At 41.8% G+C, this 17,475-nt stretch overlaps 1 protein-coding gene and 1 pseudogene across 2 annotated transcripts; both read left to right on the top strand.

Annotated features, from left to right (window-relative positions):
- Nucleotides 1-1,447: 1,447 nt before the first annotated feature.
- On the top strand, nt 1,448-5,074 carry LOC147868714 (calcium-transporting ATPase 5, plasma membrane-type pseudogene; annotated as a pseudogene).
- A 7,139-nt stretch (nt 5,075-12,213) lies between these two features.
- On the top strand, nt 12,214-16,849 carry LOC147868713 (calcium-transporting ATPase 10, plasma membrane-type-like). 2 transcript variants are annotated; one of them, XM_087322679.1, is made up of 2 exons: nt 12,214-12,254; nt 13,086-16,849. In XM_087322679.1, exon 2 carries the CDS (start codon nt 13,105-13,107, stop codon nt 16,312-16,314), a length of 3,210 nt encoding a protein of 1,069 aa, XP_087178805.1. In that variant the 5' UTR covers nt 12,214-12,254; nt 13,086-13,104; the 3' UTR covers nt 16,315-16,849. The 2 variants fall into 2 exon arrangements, with proteins under 2 accessions (XP_087178805.1, XP_087178813.1); XM_087322687.1 differs by lacking the exon at nt 12,214-12,254 and having other exon boundaries at nt 13,253-13,389; nt 13,712-16,849.
- The last annotated feature ends 626 nt before the right edge of the window (nt 16,850-17,475 follow it).

Genomic DNA, 17,475 nt, shown 5'->3' with positions numbered 1-17,475 from the left:
TATATATGGCATCACCAAAAGAAATCGATACAGCATATGAATGGATTCATGAATTGAACTTTTCTGTTTGGCTTCTTTTTTTTGGGTGAGACTCTGTGTTTGTGTGAAACAGATTGATTCTTCTTATTCGTCAAAGTCATGAATTGAACTTTTCTGTTTGGCTTCTTTTTTTGGGTGAGACTCTGTGTTTGTGTGAAACAGATTGATTCTTCTTATTCATCAAACTCATATCTGATGCACATTGGTAAGTTGATTTAAGGGGACGCCCAAGATTCGATTGTCAGATATATATATATATATATATATATTCCCAGAAAGGGCGATTCTTGACTGTCTGAGAATTCATTAGCCGATCTATCTAGGTACGCCTGAACAGTAAATTTCCTTCTGACTGCATTCTGGTAGGTGTACGTACAACAAAACTGATCGATTTCGAAACTAATCGATCGATCCGTTGAGGGAGGGAGGGAGGGAGGGAGGGAGGGAGAACAATATCGATTATCTATTCATATTCAACGGTGACAGATTTTTTGATGTTAGCAATTCCCAACTGATATCGTACAGGCAGGGGAGGATACAATTGCATGATCCATTCGCGTACAAATATGCAAACATAATTTAGTTTCGGAAGGAGAGATTAATTAGTTCCTGTCGATCAATGAATGGAATTTTATGTGTAAGTAGTAGTAGTAGTAGTATGAATGAATCAATTGGGGGGTGTTCCTGATTCCTGAATGTGATGGTAGTGGTCATGATGAATAATGGAATGAACATGAATTATATACTGTTTGTTTTTGACAATTCCTCCAAGTTACGTATAATGGATGGACCGGACCACCGCTAGTTCTTTCCATTTGGGCTTTCTTTTAGTATGGAATTGGTGAACCGGTCGCCACTTGAAGAAATAAGGTAGAAAGGCAGGCAATCCCACGAGACTGTGCTGCTAATGTTGACGTAGCCAAACCGTTGATTCTTTCACCATGGCCAACAATGTTTGACTTCATAAGGTAGTAACTTGGCCTTCTTTCCTCAGCCTCCCTCCATGAAGAGCATGCTGATGAATCAATGGGAAGAGGAAGTCAATGAATTCTCTTGATGCCCCAATTGTAACGATCTGATCTGATTCTCAATGTAGCGTTTTACTTGGCTCCCGACGGGATCTCTCTGTTCTTGCTTCCCACGTTACGACTAACTTCCCCGACAAGTTTTTCGAAGTTTTGAATCTCACAGAAAGTGTCACATTTCTGTTTTCAAAACACTACTGGTCATAACAAATGGTGACGTGAAGATTTTCTAGGTTTAATCGATCCATTTGTAGACCAGAGGGACTTTTATGCTTCTTTTTTTCTTTTCTTTTAAAAAAAAAAAACAGGGTTTTGGGGAAGAAGAGTGAACCTGCAACTAATTTAGTTATTATCCTTTTTGACATAGGCCTGTTTGTGTGTGTGTCTGGGGTCATTTTCTTATTTTGTGGGTAATGAGATGGTTCAAATGCATGGGGAAGAAGCAACTCATTCGAATGACGATCACCGCGAACTAGCTCTGCAATTAGACGGAACACAATCCGTGCAGGACAATACTAAATCCTACAGGTTAGATGATGATGGCCATGATGAAAGTGATCCACAAGATCAGGACACCTTCTCTATTCCTAATTATATCAACTCCACCATATCAAATGATGCATCATGGCTAAAAGATGAGGCTACTAATCATGATGATGATGATGATGATGATGATACGAGTTCACGAGACATCTTCTTTATTCCCAATAAGCACACCCCTGTCTCGAGCCTTCAACGGTGGAGAAAAGCTACGCTGGTACTCAATGTCGCCCGGCGATTCCGCTACACCGCCGACCTTGCCAAGCTTAGAAGAGATCGAAACCTCAAGAAGCTCCAAGCAACTGTCAATGTGCTTGGCGCGCTCCATCAGTTCAGGAAAATGGTCAAATCCCCGAAACAGGAGATAAACCCGGCTACACTAGCGAGCTTAGTACAAGATCACAACGTCGAAAACCTCAAGCAGTTGGGTGGGGTCGAAGCAGTCATCGAATTCGTGAAAACAAGCCCCGAAAATGGTGTCCCCGACGATTTCCAAGAGCTGGAATCCCGAAGGAAAGATTTTGGTCCCAACACATACCCTAAGCAACCAATGAAAAGCTTCTGGTCCTTCGCCTTGGATGCATGCAAAGATCTTACTCTCATCATCCTCATGGTTTGTGCTGTGATTACAACGGCATTAGGCATCAAGACCCATGGCATAAACGATGGATGGTATGAAGGTACTAGCATCGGCTTTGCCGTACTCCTCGTCATAACGGTCACATCCATTAGCGATTACCGCCAATCTCTTCAGTTTGCGGCTTTAAATGACGAGAAAAGGAACATCCAAGTCGAAGTTGTCCGTGGCGGGAGGAGGAAAGAAGTGTCCATCTTTGAGATAGTGGTGGGTGACATTGTGATTCTCAACATTGGGGATCAAGTTCCGGCCGACGGGCTGCTCGTAGAAGGGCATTCTCTATACATAGATCAATCGAGCCTTACCGGGGAGAGTGAGCCTATACATGTTCACCCTAAGTTCCCCTACTTGTTATCAGGTGGCAAGGTGGGTGATGGCAGTGCCACTATGGTGGTCACTTCGGTGGGGATGACTACCGAATGGGGTCAACTGATGGCGGCAATCGGTGATGATACAGATGAAGAGACCCCGCTCCAAGTACGATTGAATGGTGCCGCTACATTTATCGGGAAAGTCGGTCTTTCCGTGGCCGTGACTGTGTTTGTCGTGCTCCTCATCTTCTACTTTGCGGGCCACACCAAGGGATCGGGGGATTTGAAGTTCAAGGCCGGGAAAACCGGTGCAATGGAGGCTTTCAATAGTGTAGTGGAGATCTTCGCGATCGCGGTAACCATCATCGTGGTTGCAGTGCCAGAGGGCCTCCCGCTCGCAGTCACGCTCACTTTGGCATATGCGATGAAGCAGATGATCGCTGATAAGGCCCTTGTGAGGAGGCTGTCGGCTTGCGAGACCATGGGTAGCGCCACTACCATATGTAGCGACAAGACTGGAACATTGACATTGAATCAGATGTCTGTGGTGAAAGCTTGGGTGGCTGGGGGGATGAGAGATCCTGTGATGCAGGAGGAAACGCTTCACAAGGACTACTATGATTTGCTGTTTGAGGGCATTGCACATAACAGCAATGGCAGTGTGTTCGTGCCTTCGGAAGGGGGAGAGAAAGAGGTAACTGGGTCTCCCACAGAGAAGGCTGCCTTGATGTGGGGCCTAGGGATGGGCATGGACTTCTCGTTTGTCAAGTCCCTCTCCACAACCCTCCAAGTTGAGTCTTTCAATTCACTTAAGAAGAAAGCCGGCGTGGCGGTTAGGGTTACGGGTACCGGCAAAGTGCATGTGCATTGGAAAGGCGCGGCCGAAATCATACTGAGCCACAGCGACAAGATCTTATGCCCCGATAACTCGACCCTCGCCATCACCATGGAGGAGAAGATCCATTTGATGAATGTCATCGAAGGCATGGCTGCCGAAAGCTTGAGATGTTTAGCTTTCGGCTACATGGAGTTGAGTGACCCTGCCCAGATCCCTGCGGCCGGTCAAGACGAGACTGAGTGGAAAATGCCCGAAGGGCCTCTGACCCTCTTGGCGATCATAGGAATCAAAGACCCGTGCCGACCCGAGGTTCCCGAGGCAGTGCGCCGATGCCAGGCTGCTGGTATCAAGGTTCGGATGATCACTGGGGATAACATAATGACGGCCAAGGCCATAGCGACAGAGTGTGGAATTCTCAAGGAAGGCGATGTGGCCATCGATGGGGTCACGTTCCGTAACTATTCCGATGAAGAAAGGAAGCGGGAGGTGTCAAGGATCACTGTGATGGCGAGGTCTTCGCCCACCGATAAGCTATTGATGGTGAGAACATTGAGAGATCTTGGGGAAGTTGTGGGTGTGACTGGGGATGGCACGAATGATGCCCCGGCTCTTCGGGAGGCCGACATTGGTCTCTCGATGGGAATCCAAGGCACGGAAGTTGCCAAAGAGAGCTCCGACATCATCATCATGGACGACAACTTTGTTTCGGTCGTCAAAGTGGTGCGATGGGGCCGATCCGTTTACTTGAATATACAGAAATTCATTCAGTTTCAGCTAACCGTAAATGTGGCTGCTCTCACCATTAATTTTATCGCTGCCATGTCAGCGGGTGATGTGCCCTTGACTGCCGTCCAATTGTTATGGGTCAACCTGATCATGGATACATTAGGTGCTCTTGCCCTTGCCACTGAAAGACCCACCGATGCCCTACTAGAAAGGCCACCCATCAAAGTGGTTGATCCCCTGATTTCCAATATAATGTGGAGGAACATACTGTCTCAAGCTAGTTATCAAGTCATAGTGTTGCTTGTACTGCAGTTCCGAGGGGAGGAATTGTTGGGCTTGAAGGGTGACAAAGATGCAGCTAAAATCAATAAAACTGTCATATTCAATGCCTTTGTTTTTTGTCAGCTCTTCAATGAGGTGAATGCAAGGAAGCTTGAGGAGAAGAATGTGTTTAAAGGGATCTTTACTAGTTGGCTCTTTGTAGGGATTGTGGGCATTTCCATTGTATTTCAAGCGATTATAGTTCAGTTCTTGAACAAGTTCGCTTCTACTGTGGGGCTTGATTGGAAATATTGGTTGATAAGTGTATTGATCGGTTCGGTGAGTTGGCCACTTGCATTTGTCACGAAATTCATCCCAGTGCCCAAGAAGCCGATTTTGGTGATAAAGTCTCGCCGATTGAAGAAGAAGAAGAAGCCCCAAACTCAGGAGATCGAGGGACAAAACATCGATGAGAGCATGGAGAAAGGATCAACAAGCAAGAGTTTATGATGATCAGATAGGATATAGATGCCAAGGCAACTTTCTGAGACATCATTATATACTTGGATGAGCGAAACATGCATAGATTCATTGGTATTGGCTCTATGATTTGTCCAAGCTCCCATGAAGGAACATTCCCACGAGAAAAATGCACCTCAGCAATGGGTGTTACACCATCATTTCATTATTTCATTATTTCATTATTTCATTATTTCATTATTTCATTTCGGCATCACATAATAAGTAGACTGTTGTATTGTGGATCACTCTAAGTCCATGTATTGTTTTATCCTTTATAATTTCATAACTCTAGTGCACTCAAGGTTTCTGAGCCCCTCATTGTACAATTGACAATTTATGTGAGGAATACATAAGGTTTCATTATTATATTTATGGTCTACTACGTCCGAACTAATGTTTTGAATTCTTCGGATCTCCTTATAATTTGCCAACCAACTCTATAAGCTCCCCGTTTGCCACCATTCCTAAGTATTCCACCAAAATCACAAGATTTAGACTAGTGCCAGAATTTTCAGCATTTTCCAAGTGATTCCTAAACAATTCAAAACGTTTGTGCAAAAGGCTTATGATTTGATGAGTGATGTGCTGGATGCCTTAAATTGAAACAGGATACGAAGTAAATGGGTAGGATGGACCCGTAAAAGATAAAAGATTGGTACGAAAGTAAGTAATCAGGTTTGGATTCTTGAGGTTTAGAAAGAGCCATTATATAACGGAACTTAAGTATCTAAGATTAGAATGCTTGTAGGCTTATTCAAATAATATTTAAGACAATGGTGTGGAGTGAGACCATTGTAAGCTTTTTGTTGTCATCGGAGAGAACTTAAAGATGTGATCCCTCTCTCTCTTGTTGGGTCTCTCTCATGAATCATGGGGCCAATTTGCCCCCTTAAAAACCCTTATCTTCCTTTCTTTGTTGTTAAAAGTTGTTCCAAAAAGTTGTTTTTGGTATTGGTGGTGGGGAATATTTCCAACTCTTAAGGCTCAAGATTGACTCCAAAAAAGTTTGCCAAATGATTTACTAATACGTTTGGAAACATGTATGGCAAAAACATGATAGTTTTGTTTATTTAGAGCCTCTAGCTTTCAGTTATTGAGGCAATGTGAATATATATACATGTACATACGTACATATATATTGTGAAATGCACATAAGAGATCAAAACCAACCTACATAGCTTCTTACTTCTTGCTCAATTTATAGTCAATACAAAGGTACCCATTTGGGTTGGCTTAGCTACATGCATGCTAAAAAGGGTGTGCTAAAAGGGTGGGTTGGCTTAGGTACATGTATGCTAAAAATGGTGTGCTAAATGAGTGGCACAAAGGAACACATGCACACCACATTTCCCCTCTGAGGGAAACAATGAGGTTTACGACATGGGGAAAGGACGGGGGTGAGAAGATGGGCCTAGGGTGGCATTAGGCTTGATGCTGGCAATGTGGGAGGAGGTAAATCGGCCGTTGGAATCGCGTCGAAGCAAGTGTGTGGTGGATCTGATGGCATGAACTACGGTTAACAAGTTGTGGTGCATGCTTCTGGCGCTAGTGTGCAACTTGTAGGTTTCGGGAGCTAGCTCGGAGCATCTGTTGGTCCAGATAGAGCCCTCAAGTGGCACTATCCATGTTGGTAAGTTTGGAATGGACATCAATGGACGATTATGGTGGGAGGCGAGGGTCATGCCCATAGAGTGCTCGGAACGGGTTGATCCGTGTCGACGCCTGTACGGATATGTTGTAGGCGTGGGTGATGAAATGCAAGATTTGATCCCAGGTTTTGTGGCATGGATCGATGTAAGTGACAATCTCCTTCTTGAGGGTCTTGTTGAGGCGTTCGGTGAGGCCATTTGTCTGAGGATGGTATGGGGACGTAAACACCTGTTGGACACCTAGTTGAGCTACAACGACATTGAGGACATCCCCGTGGAACTGGCGGCCCTGATAAGATAATAGTTGGATAGGGCTAGCGATGAAAAACGAGCTAGTAATTGGCGCATAGAGATCAATCGCTCCTGTGGACTGAGGACCACCTGGACTTGGTTGAGGTGGGGGACAGGAAGGCTATCGTGTATGAGGGGGATTGTGGGAGCTCGTGGGATAAGAAGTTGGTGGGCAATGAAATCAATTATAGCATGACGCTTGAGGAACCAATCGCAACCTAAGGTGAGGACGAAGAGTTAGTGGGGCACGTCATAAAAGTGGTGTGAGAAAGTGAGATTGCCTAAGGTGACGGTGCAATGGGCTTGCGTACGATAGTGATATAGATGTTGGTGACCGCCGAAAAGGACTTGGATGGAAGGAGCGATGGATGTCAAGAGGTCTAACTGGTGAACTAAGGCGACGCTAATGGAAGATATACTAATACTAGAGTCTAACAAGATGGTGTGGATGGAGTGATTGAAGAGGCGAACGCTTGGACGTGTGTGTGTGGGGGGGGGGGGGGTGTGGCTCTTCCATTAGCACCCCAGAGGTCAATTTCAAGAGCTGATTTGAAGCATAGCGTTGGAGAGGACTTGCAAGAGCTGCTCCATTTGGAAAGTGGGGCAACTGCTCATGAGGTGACGGGAACTCAAAATGCGTAGGGGTATCAGATACGGAGGCAACGGGAGGGAGTTAGGACACCATGAACAAGGTGTTAGTGTTAAATTTTTACTCCGCATCTCCACCAATATGTGAAATGCACATAAGAGATCAAAAGTAGCATACTTAGCGTTTTACTTATTGCTCAATTTATAGTCGATACAGAGGTACCCATTTGGGTTGGCTTAGCTACATGCATGCTAAAAAGGGTGTGCTAAAAGAGTGACAAAAAGGAACACATGCACCCCACAATATGTATGTATGTATGTATAATATATCACACTCATATCTTATTTTATCTATCTCTTTTACATGAGCACTACTTAATCATCAACATGGGCTATCCATTGCTTGCTTGAAGTTGCCGTTTAAAAGAAGAATTCGCTCGTACGCATTGACATGGTCGGTCGTTGCCATTGAAGTGTGGCCACATACTTTTGCATATATTATGGAAGAGTGCCACCACATTTCTCTATTGTGAAGATCGAAGGAAGATGAAGAAAACCACCAAACAACAAATTGATTACACGAATGTGTCAACACACTCTCATGAGGGAGATGCTTGAGAGAATGTGAGCACTCATCCATTCAAATTTAAGGGATTTGGGATGAGAATGCGAGTACTCATCCATTCAAATGAATGAGGGCACTCAAAACCACAACACCTATGGAGGTACTACTTTAATGTCATCAATGATCTCTCTATGCATAGATTCGTGCACCCAATGCATTGCAAAGAGTAGAGATTTTGCCCACTTTCAGAGGTTCCAAATCCCTACGGAGAAGGAGATTGACCAAAAATATTCAAATTTCTTCTATGAAATAGCTACATAGAATAAATCTCCAATGAATTCCTTGACATATCTCCATTTAACCAAGTTACATACACAACTCACCCACCTGCTGATATACCCAAGTAATAAAACAAAGACTAGGAGAGCAAAAGAACCTTCACATCATAAGGGTGGCCTACACCATGATCAATGAAAAGAACACGTCACATTCATTTTGGCCCACAAGCACTTCTTTGGAAAAAATTAGAAACTACTCGTATTTGTAACGTCATTGCGTATACACATGTCCCGAATGAAGTGTGAACCGATATTGATCTGAAATTGTAAAAGTGCATCCATCACATGGGCCACTCACTCTTCTAATATCCTCTGTTAATAGTTGCTTCACATGACAAAGGATTGAGCTGAATGATTGATAAGTGGTGGTTGTATCATTTCTATTATGTGTTTATGTGTTCATCCTCGAATTGGAATGTAGCCCTAATTGTTGATTGTGATTAATTATGTCAAGTCTACATGGATTCCGTTGTCTGTGATCAATGAATGAACAACCACCCCATAAGTGCACCATCAAGTATTCATTAACAAGTGGGTGTTGCAATATTGTTTCTCTTACATGTGATTGGAGGTAATAATAGCTTAATTACCATTGTTCATTGCAACCATCACTTGAACACACATGAACAACAAAGTTTTGGTTTGCCAATTCGGAAGGTAGGTTGAGCACCGCAGAAAGGAGTTGAGGGGTTGATTAGGTTGAAGAAAAAATAACAGCACAATGACCAAATTGGTAACTTGTGTAAACCTTAGCACCACAAATAATAAAGAAAGAAGACCACCAAATATATACACAACTTGAAAACTAGCAGAAAACAAAAACTCTCGTGTTCAAGACCATCAATTTAGAATAACAAAGACAAGGTGACAACCAATACTTGCTCAACGTTGAAGCCCGAGGCATAAATGGAATTTTAGAGCAGATATACCAAGTTTGAGAGCATTACAACAACGTAAGTTAGGTAACAATGAAGCTACCTAAAAGAAGCTACACCTTCAATTAACATTTTTTGAATTTAGAGAAGTACATATTGAGTAGTCTTATTTTAGAAAGTCACGATCATATCATACCCTCATCATAGAGCACAAAGTTTTGAGCCTTTGCAAATGACTTAATAAAAGCACCAACTCTCTAGACTTGGTGAAAATCCTTGATATTTGCCTTCAATCTTCTATTTGTTTAAAGATCATTATTATTTCCCCAGGTCCCTTATGAATCACACTCCCTCCTCATGTGAGACAAATAGTCATGCCTCAGTCATGCCTCCTCAGATAAGGATTGTGAGTTTGGTACAACCTTTGATTCCTTAGGATCTCTATGTGTACCATTTTAACCTTTCCTAATGATCGACACATGGACCATTGTTGGCTTGACCCATTTCCATGCACAAGCCATACACCAATACATCCTCAACCTCTAAATCACAAGCTTCTTCTAGATGGGATAGACAAGAAGTCATATTCAAAATAATGCTTGAAATCAAATAGCACTTCAATAGTGAAAGTCCTTGGGTAAAACTTCTATGTAACAATCGGCAATGGTTCGGTTTGAACCGAATCGAACCGTGAAACTGCGGCTTAATGGTTTCAACGGTTGGGCTCGGTTCGGTTCAGGTTTAGGTTTTTTAAAACGGTTCAGTTCGGTTTCAACAGTTAGAAACCGTGGTTTAACAATTTATTTTTTTTATTTTAAAAAATGCTAAAAGATTGTTTTTAAACAATCTTTTCCTTATTCTCACATTTTAGAACATCTTTAAAACTTTAAAATTTTAAAATTTTAAAATTTGACCTAAGTTGAAAACTGAAACCGCGGTTTTAACGGTTTCGTGGTTTGGTTCAGGTTTCAAAAAAATTTAACGGTTCGGTTTTGACCCTCTCAAACTGAACCGAACCGTTGCCGATTGTTACTTCTATGCAATGAAAAATGATAAATATGTGAAGAAATGGTGTACGCAATAAAGTCAATATTATTTAATAATATGTAGCTAATGTGAAACCGTGTACGTTTTGTACTCTTGTATTCTAATGATATTTAATGCTAGCAGACTATTATAGGTAGATTTTTGTTTAAACCTCTAATTATAAAAGTCAATAATAGCACGGTTGAGGTATTTGATCAAACAATGACGACCCTATCTACGACCTCGTGATTAGAAGTATCTCATAATAGCAATGCTTGGGGTACCTTAATATTCTATTCTAGTAGCATTTCTAACTAATGTAAGTTGACATTCAATTTTCATTAAAATGGCAAACCAAGAAGCTTGTACACTCCGATTACGGATAATCCAATGAATAATGTTGGTCGTACGTAACCTAAGAAGTTTCTTAAAATGCTATGCCGTTGGGAAAATAGTGTTAGCGACAAAAATTCGAGTAGAGCTCCATTGGTTTGTTGGGCGAGTTCCCTAATTTTCCAACAATACAAAATGCAAAAAATACAATACAAGAGAAGAGACACAAGGGAAAAATTAGCATCAAGCATAAATTAATAATTTAAACCATAAATAGCTTACAATAATGGCGTTTCACTATGTCTTTTGAAGAGAAAGACTCTGGAATATGTTCTATTTTTTCCTTCCTTCAAATGCCCCTGAGTTTCATTGTCTCTCCAAATTCCCTTCGTTAGCGTTCTTAAGTAACTTGTTGACACAAGCCTCAAATTATTTGTTTTTGTCTCTCTTTCAAGGGTTGAGTGAGGGTTTTGTTTGGGGAAATAAGAGTCGAGGGCATTTGGGGAGTTGAAGGAGATTATCAAAAGCATATACACTTGCCAAGATATCAAATAATACAAGTTTCATATTCTCGCGCAATTAAGGCTTTACACATAACATTCATAGAATATACATCTCAAAATAATAGATTGTCCGGAGTTAAAGAGAGGACATGCAAAGTAGTAGCAGCCATAAATTACAACATGTAGACTCTTTTTCCACGCAATAGCACACTTTCGTATTATAAAAACCACAAATTAGTTAACGAGATTTCATCATCTGTAGTTCTAATTATTCAAGTTACCGTCTCTTTTTCGTGCAAATCCTAACATTTTATACCAAATATCTCGAGCAAGGGTCAAACACATGGTAGATGAATGACAGTCATGAACCATGGAGATTTCAACATGATCAATAGTTCTTACAATTCACGCTACCGTCTCTTTTTTGTGCATTCTCACTTTTAATATCAAATAGTTTGAGAAAGGTCACAATAACACACGATAGATTAATGACCATCGCGGACCATGCAGATAACGAGAGCTCCGGTAGCAATGATTATGTTTTCGCTTGCTCTCTCTCTCTCTCTCTCTCTCTCTCTCTTTCATATAATGTGACATCATGTCATATACCAATATATTCCGAAGACTGAAAGGGTAATGCATGGTTACGATAACCATTCGCAGAGGGTGGTGAATGCGAGGATCAAGATCAAGGACTGGCGGGGCGGTGTTCGGATGCGAAGGAAGCCTATAGGTGGGTAAGTATTGACCATGATGTGGTGGCCTCGGAAAGGAAGGTGGGGAGGAAAGGAGAAGGCGATTGTAGCATCTCGAGGGAGTGATCTACGACTACGGGATTGGATTGGATTGGATTACAGTAACACCAGGGAAGGATTTACAAGACACCCACCCAACAATGTGACAAGTGTTTGTTTGTTTGTTTGACATATGTACATATGTACATCCATGGAATGGTCGGTTGGTTAGTAGTTTGTGATTCAATATTATATCAATATGTATAGAAGTAGTGGGGCGGCCCCCCCTTCCCCCCAACTTTAGAGAAGCTTCTGAAAATAGTTCAAACTTTGGGTATATAGCAATATGAACAGGAACAGGGGAGGCCGCCTCGCCGCGTAGGTGCTCCAGATCATATATCATCATCATCACCCAAAGTAGCAGACCCCGCGAATGTGACACCTCTCCTCCCGGTAAATCCCCACTTTGCTGCTTCCATTCTCTTTTCTGAATATTTGCTCGTTTGTGATTGCTGGCTGCGCCTCCCTTTTTCTTCCACCCCCATTTTGGATCTCTCTTGGTTCTTCTGGCATTCCTCCTCCTCCTCCTCCTCCTTCTTTCCCATTCTTCCTTGCTTGTATTGATTTAAATAAATACATCTTGATTTGATCGAAAGCGAAATCCTCATGCCTTTGTTTTTGGATCTGGACAATATGTTTTGTATGCTTAAAATCCCATGTTTTTATTGTTACAAATGCAAGATTTTGGTTTTGTCGATGGAGTTTCCAATGTTCTCTTGGATTAGCTCTCGTTGTTAGCACAGAAAGAAAAAGAGAAAAAAATAAATAGAGATTCCATAATATGCAAACCTTTGATCATATAGACACGCTCTCCAATTTTGGAGCCAATTAATCCAGAGGGAGGCCCATTAGTTTGCTGGCTATTACTCACATTAACTGTTGAATAAATTCATTCAATCAAGGTTTGAAATGAAACTTAAATAGGACACATAAAGAATGCCAACCGTGCCCATTTAACCAGACAACACAGAAATTGGCTCAAAAAATAAAATAAAAACATCACTAGCAAGGTGGCATTTATACAGTAGATCTGAATCGTTCCAAGATTGCAATCTCAATCTGAAACTCTCCTCAATAGGAGATTTCGTTATCCTCCTAGTCATCATCATGAATCATAGCACATCTCATTACCGACATCTTATATTGACGCTGCATTATTCGTATTTTGTGTGCGTGTGTGCATATACAATAATTTTTTAATAACTCCCACCTTTTGTCTTGTAGGTAATGTTAATTTGCCCAAATGTCAACACATAAAAGTAGTCACTCTTTTCAGCTTCGTGAACTTGCATGGAAAGATAAAGCAACACCTTACCACTTTAATCCTAGCTTCAAAAGGTTTGACAATGATGATGATGATGATGAAGACCATGCACAAGATGTCTTTAATATCCCTCCTAAGAACCCAAGCACAAAACGTCTAGAGCAGTGGAGAAAGGCTACTTTGGTGCTCAATGTTGCTCGAAGATTCCGGTACACTGCCAACCTTACAAAGGAAAACCAATCTCAAAGTCTTCGTAAACTTCGTGTAAGTGTCCAAGTGGTTAGAGCTATTTATCTTTTTGGCAAGGCCACACAACCAACAGTAGAAATAGATTCCTCCAAACTAATGAGCTTGGCACAGGATCATAACATAGAAACTCTTAAGAGACTTGGCGGCATTAAAAGTGTCACCAAATTTCTCAAAACAAGCCCTGAAAACGGGGTAACGGACGAGCTCCAAGAGCTTGAATCCCGAAGAAAAGACTTCGGTTCCAACACATACCCAAGGCACCCGCCGAAAAGCTTCTGGTCCTTTGCTTTTGATGCATGCAAAGATCTTACTCTCATAATCCTAATGGTTTGTGCAGTGCTTACAATGGCATTGGGTATCAAGACCCATGGCATAGAAGAGGGTTGGTATGATGGTGCTAGCATTGGTTTTGCTGTAATCCTTGTTATAATGGTCACTTCCATTAGTGATTATAGGCAATCTCTTCAGTTCTCAGCTTTAAATGATGAGAAAAGGAACATTCAAGTCGAGGTTATCCGAAGTGGTCGGAGAAAAGAAGTATCAATCTTCGATATCGTGGTGGGTGATATTGTGCTTCTCAACATTGGGGATCAAGTGCCAGCTGATGGGTTGCTTGTTGAAGGACATTCCCTATACATAGATCAATCAAGCCTCACTGGAGAGAGTGAGCCTATACATGTGCACTCTAAGTCCCCTTACTTATTATCCGGTAGCAAGGTTGATGATGGTAGTGCTTCTATGGTGGTCACTGCTGTCGGGATGTCTACTGAATGGGGTCAGCTAATGGCAGCAATCGGCGATGATGGCGATGAAGAGACCCCACTCCAAGTACGTTTGAATGGAGCAGCTACATTTATAGGAAAAGTTGGCCTTTCTGTTGCTGTTATCGTGTTTGTAGTGCTTCTTATTTTCTACTTTGTTGGCCGGACTGAGGGGTCAGCTGGTAGGGGCAAGTTTAAGGCGGGGAAAACCCATGCAATGGATGCTTTCAACAGCGTGGTTGAGATATTTGCAATCGCAGTAACTATTATTGTGGTTGCAGTGCCAGAGGGTCTCCCACTCGCTGTCACTCTTACTCTGGCATATGCAATGAAGAAGATGATCGCCGATAAGGCCCTTGTAAGGAGATTATCAGCTTGCGAGACGATGGGTAGTGCTACTACAATATGTAGCGACAAGACTGGAACATTGACATTGAATCAAATGTCTGTCGTGAAAGCATGGGTAGCGGGGGGAATGAGAGATCCTGTGATGCAAGAAAAAACGCTCCACAAGGACTACTATGATTTGCTGTTTGAGGGCATTGCACATAATAGCAATGGGAGCATCTTCGTGCCTTCGGAAGGGGGAGAGACAGAGGTGACTGGCTCCCCAACAGAGAAGGCTGCTTTGATGTGGGGCCTAGATATGGGCATGGATTTTTCATTTGTCAAGTCTTTGTCTACCGCACTGCAAGTCGAGTCTTTCAATTCACTTAAAAAGAAAGCCGGTGTGGCCATTCGGGTTACCCGAACCAACAAAGTGCATGTGCACTGGAAAGGAGCAGCCGAGATTATACTGAGTCAAAGTAACAAAATCTTGTGCCCAGATAACTCAACACTCGCCATTACAACTCAGGAGAAAATTCATTTGATGAATGTGATCGAAGGTATGGCTGCGGAAAGCTTGAGGTGTTTAGCTTTTGGCTATATGGCCATTAGTGATCCGGCTGAGCTCTCGGCTGGTAGTGAACAGAAAGAGTGGAAAATCCCTGAAGGGCCTTTGATCCTCTTGGCGATCGTAGGAATCAAAGACCCGTGCCGACCCGAGGTTCCAGAGGCTGTCCGGCGGTGCCAGGCTGCTGGTATCAAGGTCCGGATGATCACTGGGGATAACATAATGACGGCCAAGGCCATAGCGACTGAGTGTGGAATTCTCAAGGAAGGTGATGTGGCTGTCGATGGGATCACGTTTCGTAACTATTCTGATGAACAAAGGAAGCGGGAAGTGTCAAAGATCACTGTTATGGCGAGATCATCCCCTACCGATAAGTTGTTGATGGTAAGCACATTGCGAGAGCTTGGGGAAGTTGTGGGTGTGACTGGAGATGGCACGAATGATGCCCCAGCTCTTCGGGAGGCAGACATTGGTCTCTCGATGGGAATCCAAGGCACAGAAGTTGCCAAAGAGAGCTCCGACATCATCATCATGGATGACAACTTTGTTTCGGTCCTCAAAGTGGTGCGATGGGGTCGATCCGTTTACTTGAATATACAAAAATTCATCCAGTTTCAGTTAACTGTAAATGTGGCTGCTCTCACGATAAATTTTATCGCTGCCATGTCGGCAGGTGATGTGCCCTTGACTGCTGTCCAGTTGTTATGGGTCAACCTGATCATGGATACATTAGGTGCTCTTGCCCTTGCCACTGAAAGACCCACTGATGCCCTACTAGATAGGCCACCCATCAAAGTGGTTGATCCCCTGATTTCCAATATAATGTGGAGGAACATATTGTCACAAGCTAGTTATCAAGTCATAGTGTTGCTTGTGCTGCAATTCCGAGGAGAGGAATTGTTAGGATTAAAGAACCGTAAGGATGCCGAGAATATCAACAAGACTGTCATATTCAATGCCTTCGTTTTTTGTCAGATCTTCAATGAAGTCAATGCAAGGAAGCTTGAGGAGAAGAATGTATTTAAAGGGATTTTTACAAGTTGGCTTTTCATGGGGATTGTGGGTGCTTCAATTATATTCCAAGTTGTTATAGTTCAGTTCTTGAATAAGTTTGCTTCGACCGTGAAACTAGGTTGGCAATATTGGGTGATAAGTGTATTGATTGGGTCGGTGAGTTGGCCTCTTGCGCTCATCATAAAATTTATCCCAGTGCCTGAGAAACCAATTTTTGTGATGAAGATGCGTCGATTGAGAAAGAAGCAGCGCCAAACTCAGGAGAGCTAGGGAGGAGTCATTGAAAACATTGAAGAAAGACTGACACTCAAGAGTTCGTGAATTCGAATCCAAAATAGAATGCTAAACATAATAAATAATCCATCTTCAGACTTAATATATAAAGGATTCATTTAAGTCGAGGATATTCACATATACATATATTCACATTTTAGTTGAGGATTCACATATAAGTCGATGATCCTTGGTATTATATTTCCAAATTCATAACTTCATATGCTCATCTGTCTTTTATTTTCATCATATAGTGCCGTCCCTAAATTTCATTGTTGATATGTCATCAATTATTTAATGCGATAAGTCATGTAGAGCACATGATTGCTAAAGAAATGCAAATGGATTTTGTGAAATAGCATTTGTAATGCTAGTTCTGGATCTTGGGAAGCTTTTAAAAGAACACAAAGCACATTATTTCACTGAAGGCAAGTGCTACGTAGATTTATTTGTAAGTTTGTCATTATCAATAGTTCTTGGAGTATATAGTTATTGTATCTCCAAATTAATATTAGGGGTATATATTTCATTGATTGCACAATCCCAACTCACATCACATCTGTGTGATGGGTGATACTTGTATCAATCTATATGTGTAAATTTATTATGGGTACATTTGATATGAAAAGACATACTATTTTGTCTTAAGTTCATGTTGTAGTAGCATCAAAATCTTGGTGTTTTCTTGAGGCCTTTCAGAAAAGAAATTTGAGTTATATGTAGTAGCAAAAAGGTGTTTTTACAATCTTCGTATAAGTGAGTGGGGAAAGAGTTAGGGATGACTAACTTCAACATATTATTTTTAGCAATGGTTTTGCAAATGTTCTATTGGATGAACTAATATGTATTGTGCTATTAGCCATCAAAAAGAAATGATAAAGGTTAGGGTACGTTAAGGAAGAATATTGTGTAATCTCTTAATGGATAAAGTGTGAGACATATCTAGGATAAATGCTTATAAATGTTTCTAAACATAAATAATGGCAATGAGGACATCCTCATTATGAAAGAGTGATGGCCATCCTTGTCCTTTGATGAAGTTTGTCAGAAGTGATGACTACCCTTGCACTCACATTAGGTTTGTCTCTCCACACATTAGGTTTGTCTCTCCAAACTTGTGTAATGATGGTTTCTTGTTACTTTTAAGATGTGCGACCT

The sequence above is a fragment of the Azolla caroliniana genome, unplaced genomic scaffold, assembly GCF_043228905.1.
Source record: "Azolla caroliniana isolate FFs.n. ecotype wild unplaced genomic scaffold, voAzoCaro1.0.p SCAF_1, whole genome shotgun sequence".
Taxonomy (NCBI): Eukaryota; Viridiplantae; Streptophyta; class Polypodiopsida; order Salviniales; family Salviniaceae; genus Azolla; species Azolla caroliniana.
This window is presented reverse-complemented; position numbering and strand designations above follow the sequence as displayed.